Source organism: Haliotis asinina, chromosome 4 (genome assembly GCF_037392515.1).
Source record: "Haliotis asinina isolate JCU_RB_2024 chromosome 4, JCU_Hal_asi_v2, whole genome shotgun sequence".
NCBI lineage: Eukaryota > Metazoa > Mollusca > Gastropoda > Lepetellida > Haliotidae > Haliotis > Haliotis asinina.
In genome coordinates, this window is record NC_090283.1 from 3,862,299 (window position 1) to 3,869,942 (window position 7,644).

The 7,644-nt window shown below is 40.0% G+C and overlaps 1 protein-coding gene across 1 annotated transcript; it reads right to left on the reverse strand.

The window, feature by feature from the left end:
- Positions 1–1,343: 1,343 nt before the first annotated feature.
- On the reverse strand, positions 1,344–1,793 carry LOC137281211 (ankyrin repeat, SAM and basic leucine zipper domain-containing protein 1-like). Its single transcript, XM_067812332.1, has one exon. The coding sequence runs from the start codon at positions 1,620–1,622 to the stop codon at positions 1,344–1,346; it is 279 nt and encodes a 92-aa protein (XP_067668433.1). The 5' UTR covers positions 1,623–1,793.
- Positions 1,794–7,644: the final 5,851 nt, after the last annotated feature.

Here is a 7,644-nt window from a genome sequence, read left to right on the forward strand (position 1 = left end):
TTGTTGTGATGACTCAACAAGATGACCTGCAAGTTCTTAGGTTTCTCATCCCTGCTGTGCCTGTGACTGTCACATGTGCCACGTCTCGCCTCTAAATCAATTATTCACACAAATATTTGATAAACTATGGGGTTTTTTTTGCAGTTAAGAATAAGAAATACAGAAATGTACAGTAAAGAAAATACATGTGTACTATTTAACGAAGAGTTGCGTTAGTTGAGAAAAACACCTTATTTAGTAAGTAGGGTGATAAAGTACCTGTATAATATAACGGTAATGCGATGAAATTCTTGGAAATGAAGCTGCATCACGCGCGTAGATATATGGGGATTTTCCAGATAGCGGTTTTCCTCAGAGAAACTGCTGTTTCCATTTTATCGTTTTTCAGATCGAAAACTGATGTGGGTAATAAAACAATACCCAAGACATGACGAGGAATGACACATTGTCTTTTCCTCGTTATATTAATTGCGTAATTTCGAGACTTGGCGATAATCTGCCATTCCACGTCGCGAAAGAATTTTAATATTTAATTGTAATGTAACTTGGGAAGGATAATCTGCCATTCCCAGGGTCGGATATAGTTTTTTGAGAAGGAGTTTGGGGTTGGAATGGCTGTGTTGGTGTGGGTTAGGGTTAGGGTGTGGGTTAAAGTTAGGGTTAGGGTTAGGGTGTGGGTGTGGGTGCACATTTCATTGTCACCTGAATTTCAGTGGCCGGAAGAAAGAGGGGTGATTGTGTGGTTGCGCGTTAGCCGCTATTGTCTAAATCCACTTGATCCACCTGTTGGTCTGTACAGGTGCTACCGTAACCCTGCCATCAAGCCAGCAGTGTGCAGCACTGAGACACTAGGCACAGACAACAGCTGGCCACGTCGGTGCCTTGACCACAACACCGTGACGTCATCAGCAGCGTGACGTCATCAGCAGCGTGACGTCACTGTACATTTGGCGCCACGCCAGTTGGCGAACGTCGGCTCAGTCAGAGGTCACAGAGTGCAGCGAGATGTAAACAAACATTTTGTTGTTGTGTGTTTCACGATTAATGAGGAAATTATGACACATAATTAAAACAGAACTACATCACGAGATGCAGGGTTCATATACCAACAACATATCATCAAGATTTACAGTCAACAATGTCCTTACCTGATTCTGTAAAGTTCCATAAACAACAAAATGTCTGACAATATTCTCAACAAATGTTATTTCTCCTCAAACACAACAAATATTTTCACCTTGATAAAGAATTATAAACAACGCGACGACGTGAACGGCACAGACCACGACAGCGTCAGTAACGACATGTCCTCCATCATTGTCTACATCAACACTACCGTCACTTCACTGTGCACCACGTGACACCAGGAGATCCGACAGTTGACGATGTCCCCAGCGTCTCGCCACGTCGGCGACTGTCCGCCCGTTGTTGTTCCTGGCGTTGACGTCCACCCCGTCCAGAGACAGCACAAACTCCACCGTCGTCCTGTCTCCTCCCCCACAGGCCCAGTGACGGATGTTGTTACCGGCATCAGTCACCAGTGACACATCAGCACCTCGACTCACAAGCAGCTCCACCACATCTCTGTGTCCCCGCCATGCTGCCGCCATCACCGGCGTCATCCCGACGTTATCTCTACTGTTGACGTCAGCCCGACCTGTTTCCAGGATCCGCTTCACCTCCTCCAGTTTCCCCGCCCAGCAGGCGTAATGGAGGTCGTCGTCTGCCCGGGCGTCTCTACGTGAGGGAGTCGGTGTCGCTGTAACACAAAGTAAACTCTGTACACAGGTCGGACATCTTTATCTTACAGCTGCGTTGTTCACATCTTACACTGATGATACAAAACTCTTGATACATAATCTATACATGTATCATGGCTGACAGCAACATGGGGGGTGTACAGGGGATGACAACAATTAGTTGATGTTTTTAACACATTAGTCATCTACATGATTAGAATGTTAACTGACAGCCCTGTGTGTTGTCTGTCCACTAACGACACGCGTGACATTGTCTCCACCCACCTCGTGTCTCAGGTCTTGTTGGGGACCCAGACTTCCCTGTGTCCCTGCTCGTGGCTGTGGAGACAAACATCAGGGTTAGAATGAACATATTTACATTACATTACATTACATTACATTACATTACATTCACATCGTTGATATCTAAATTATAAGTGTGATCGAAGATATCAGATTATATATAATTCATATAATATTATGAGATATGTATCAACAAACCCATTGTACAGACTAGAAATTATGAAGGGGTAGTTTCTAAAAGCCATTAAGTTTTCCGGTAAATGACACCGGGATTGTATTTAGAAAGTACACAGATTTCTAACAGATGTGACAACCTGATAATATGTATACACAGTGCGACTAGCGACTATCACATCTGGTCCACCATACCCTCCCACCTACCAGGTACATCAGACATTTGTGTAGGTCCAGGTCTCAGTGCTTCCGTCTCGCTCCTGGCTGCAACACAGAATATGTCATGTACAGACTTCAACACAGAGTATGTCATGTAGATATATATCTAGAAAACTTAAACTGATTATGTCATGTAGGAGACTTCAACACAGGTTCCGTATCTGCCCTGGAAACGACTACAACAATGTGGAAGCCCAAACATATGCTGACTTACAGTGGTATTATTATGCATGATGGTATTATTATGTATGGTGGTATTATTGTGCCATTTGTTTCAAGTTATATATGATGCTGTACGCTACCTTGACTGAAGCTGTTAAGACTGAAAACATCACTGGCTTGATAATCAAAATAGCTAACACATCCGATTGTAAAAAAGCGAAGTAAAGGCATTCTCTGTTGCTACTGTTGCAGGCCAATGTAGATTCTAAAACATGCTCGTGTAAAAAATGCTATGTAAATGTAGTCTTCTATGCATATTTTTTCTATAGTTAATGAAGAGAGTATGTAGAATGCTGCCTATCATTTTGAATATATGAACAGAGCAAACTGAAGGAAGTTAATGATGGCGGCTGTTCACTGGTGCCAGCGGATTCTCCTCCATGCAAAACATGTGACAGTATTTTCGACACATGAACCTACCATGCACCTGACAGAATGAACTTTGTATCTGCAAGATACATGCTGCCTAATCCCAACACAAGTCATTGTTGGCCCTGGTCTGTTCACAATCCTACCTATTTCAGTGATGGCTCTTACAAAATACAGTGTTTAACAAACTTACCCCGCTACCGTCCTCACACAACAGACACATGTCACCGCCAGCCTGGAAATGCCCTGACTAGCGTCACTGGTCGAGCTAAGGAGGGAGTTATGACGTCATTGTGACGTGTCATGTGAGGAGCAGCAACGAGTTTGGCGCTCGACTGCGTGTGTTACTTGTATGGTCAGCCATGTAACCTGTCACGATAAGAAACAGCCACCCCCGGCCCTTCCCCATCCAGTCACGCATGGAGGGCGGGGGATCTGAGAGATTTACAACAGTCAGCATTAACTTTATGTTTTGCACGATGCTGGTGATATAAATACGCAGCGAGATCAAAGGCCTTCAATAATATTATACTATGGACATTTGCCCCCGAATCTCATGGGGAAAACAAAAGTTATGTTGCACTCTGTGTCTTAATTATCTGGTTGGATAGATTCCACACGGGGTAAAACTGATCGTTGTCTATACAACATGTCTTGTTTAATCCCCTGGATGCCACAGGGACATATATGTCCTTCCTCTACATCCCTCACTTTGAAGTCCAATAAAATTATAAATATACCACGCATATATAAACACTTCACAGTTTTGGATTCTGTGGAAAATTCCGTTTCTTGATACCATCCACTATTATCTCAGCCCAAGCTAAAGTGCTTAAACTTACCTTTCAAAATAGCTTTCATCGTAAATGTCGTCATTTTTCAAACTTAACAAAATCGAGATTCACAGCGTTATTTGCAGTATGTTTTGAAATGTGAAAATTGGATAATTACTGGGAGTATTGAATTTCCAAAACTGCATCTTAATGATCACTGATATCAAGTTTTCATGCAACCAGTAATGATAATTCTGAAACGTCGCCGATGAACCCAGAATCGGTTGGGATGTTTTCGACAATACACTTACACGAACGCCGGAGTGCACTTTCCGCCATATTGGTTAGTGTTTACAAAATCACGTTTCGAGGAGGCCGGTATTGAGACGCCTATAACATCACGTATATTTCATTGTCAGCTGCGACAAATGCATCATTGAATTCCCCACACATCTTTGAATCAAATTACAAATGGTCTTTGTCACCAATACCAACTGTCTAGACAAAACGAAAGAAATATACTTGGTATGAAAACGAACGCCGTGCTCGAAAGACAAACTTGCTTGTGCTTGTTTGAAAAGTAAACAAAGAAAAAATCCAATTTTACACTGCGTAGCATTTTCGGTAATATTCCAACATCCAGCCGTCTAATCATTGCTTACAATGGCTCAATACGCTTAGTATATTCAGGGGAAGAGTATCGTAGCGAAAAATAGCAAATTAAACATAGATACAATGAAATAATTTGGTAATTCATAAGAAACTGTCAAACTGACGCCATGACTGACGGAAAATCACGCAGAACGACACCGGTACTTACCGGCATTTCTGGCTTTTTCCGTCATTTACAATGTAAACGATAAAAACATATTACAATACACAGATAGTCAGAATAATTCCGATTACTTACATCTCACATTTATGTACAAAAGATCCCTGAATCAAGGAAAACGTCCTCGCAAAATCCAGTGTACCCTTGTCAGCGAAGCCGCCATTTTGAAAGAAATCGGTCATCGGTAGTGATGTCACACGTCAACATTGTTGCACATATTAGGCAATTTGTTTGAGGGTAAGGTCGGTTGAACAAGAGTAAACACAATGCCCATACCATTCCGATTGCACTTTTAGTACTGTGATGTATATTTTGCGTATCGTTCCGATATTTTTTTCATGAAACTGATTTCTGTATGTACACATATCCATGTTCAACATCATATCATATGTGGATATAAGGTATACATTTTTGTTCTTTGAAAGCGTCTGATTGTTTGAATAACATTTACATGGGAAATTGACTCAGTAAGTGTACTATACCACATTTTAAACCTCTACACAAGTGTTGGAAGATCACACGTAGCCATAACTGCAACATGTGCTTTAGTTCCCGTGATGTACAATATTCAATACGTTGGGACAAATATTGCAGTTTCATATGAACAGGTTAATAAAGAGCGGTTTAATCACATTAAAACTGATAATATTAATGAAAATGATTTGTATTGGTTTGTGTCGTTTTATAGACAAAACAATTATCAATATTGATTGACCAGGTGCGAGTTTGTCAAAAACGTTTCATGATGTATTATCATTTTTTTCGATAATAAATTTGATTAAAATATATCTGATGGCAGAATATCTAACGCAAACAATATTTATACGAAAATTGTTAAAAATATATAAACCAGGTCATGTCTTAATTTGGACAAGCCTTACGTCGATGTGCTAATACTTCTGTACTGAAAAAGCGATCTCTTTGTACCTTTCATTGCATACTTATGAAGTGAAATGATTTCATAATCAAATGAAGAAAAGTCTATTTCCTAAATGAATACTCAATGAATATTCAGGTGTTGTGAAATTGTGATTTACGCTAAATTAATTCTAGAGAGGTGCGCGTATTGCTCATATTACAGTGCATATATTTCCTCATATATTTATATATTTTTCAAAAATAATTCTTAACTAAGGAAATCCGTATAGGAGCAATTACTGTGCATAGTGTATCTTGTTTATGACACAACTTATCAAGCAAAGCATCCGGCAATTAGCAAACGCGTCCATGCCTGCCTTAACTAATTAATCACAGATGAAATTAGTGAGCTGTGTCGGCACTGGCCTTTCTTCTCGGCTACTTCCCATGGTCAAGCGCAGATAGGTAGGCCCATCTCAGCAGGAGCATCTATACCATCAACTAGGCCGTAATCGAAAATCAACTTTACCATCGTACCACCCTCTTTGTCTTGTCGTAAATGCCATGGCCACGTACTGCCAGATACTTGGATTAGCAGCTGACACAAACCAGCCATGCCTATACCATAAAGAAAATCAAGTCTTGTTAGGTAATCATCTCTTTACCACCTACCTCGTATAGTAAACCTTGTCAGCATAGGGTAGATAACGCATATGGAAAACTCCAACATCGGATAAACTTGATAACGACAAACGGGTAGAGCTGTGGGTTATAAAATCCTGGGTTCTTCCATCTCAGGCACACTTGCTTGAATAAACCCAAGGAACTCACAGCTCTCTCCTTTCTTGTTTCAAGGTAAGAAACATTTAAACCTCATTCTTGTTTATGTCTAACTTGCTATTTCTTTGTAATTATCGTCTTAAAAGGCTAGAGTTATATTGAAGCGCTCCTACGATATTGAAGCACTCTTCAGTGCAAGTGCTGGTTTTACATTAATCCTTAGCCACTACCCAGAAGTATTTATTTAAGCACATTGCGTCGTGGGCTCCTCAAGTTTTATGTTTTTCATGTACAAACGAATATTTCTTTTCTATGTTTCGACACACAGCTGTACATGTATATCCCTAGTCTTTGTCCAGTTTTATTAAATGTGCGTGTTAGATCTGTACATACAGGTTAGATTCGTGTTCAATAGCCTAGATGCTTGTAGTTTAGTCGCAAAATCAGTTCCGAGAGTTTATACAATTATTTCGAGCATTGATGAATTTATATGTAGGTCAGTTATTCCGTATTTCAAGAGATTCCGTGGATCAAATAATATTCGAGTAGATTTGCATCAAATACGCGTTCACAGAACAGGTTACAACAGTCAACATTTGTATTTTGATGTCTCATAAACATAAATAAGTATTTCACTTATGATTTGAACCGTTCAGTTTTCCACGTGCTCTTGTATACGGTACAGAACAGTTTACATGTGAATTCAAATACCGTAATCATTCGAAAATGGCATTGTCTTCTCTTCCTATTTCACGAAATAATACTTTCAAACCCGCATAGTTCAGCATGTAATTTCAGCCTTCATTCTGTTCCTATCTAGTGCCGTATTTTATCAGAGCCATCCTAGAAAGTTAACATTGTCATATAGCTGTGTTATTGTCTTGTTTGTAAAGCACAAAAATGTACATTCCGACATCTTTAAGTATAGCATTACAGTATTACAGATATTCTACGTTATTGATAAACTCTGTATACATCGAAACCGCTCGTTGTCCACAGCAACATCAGTCGGGACACATTTAGCGTAGTCACCCAAATAATTCATGATAAAACAAATTAGCATTACTCTAGCTAAAACTGTACTTTCTCCCCTGTAGTTACATATATTACTTAGTTATGTCACGTACCGTATTGTATTGAGAAAACATTTGCTAACATTGTAGTTAGAGTGCGTCTTGCAATACCGGAGTTAAATGGCTTATGTCCAGTCTGTGCACTACATGCCGTTTACCGTATTTGCTCAATGCATGTATTTTGATAGTTGAAAACTACTGTCATTAATCGTAAGGCTTTACCGTAGTTAATGCATCAAGCGCGACCTACCATAACGGACATTAATCCCAACCGTAGTTAATGCAATAGGCACTACATACCG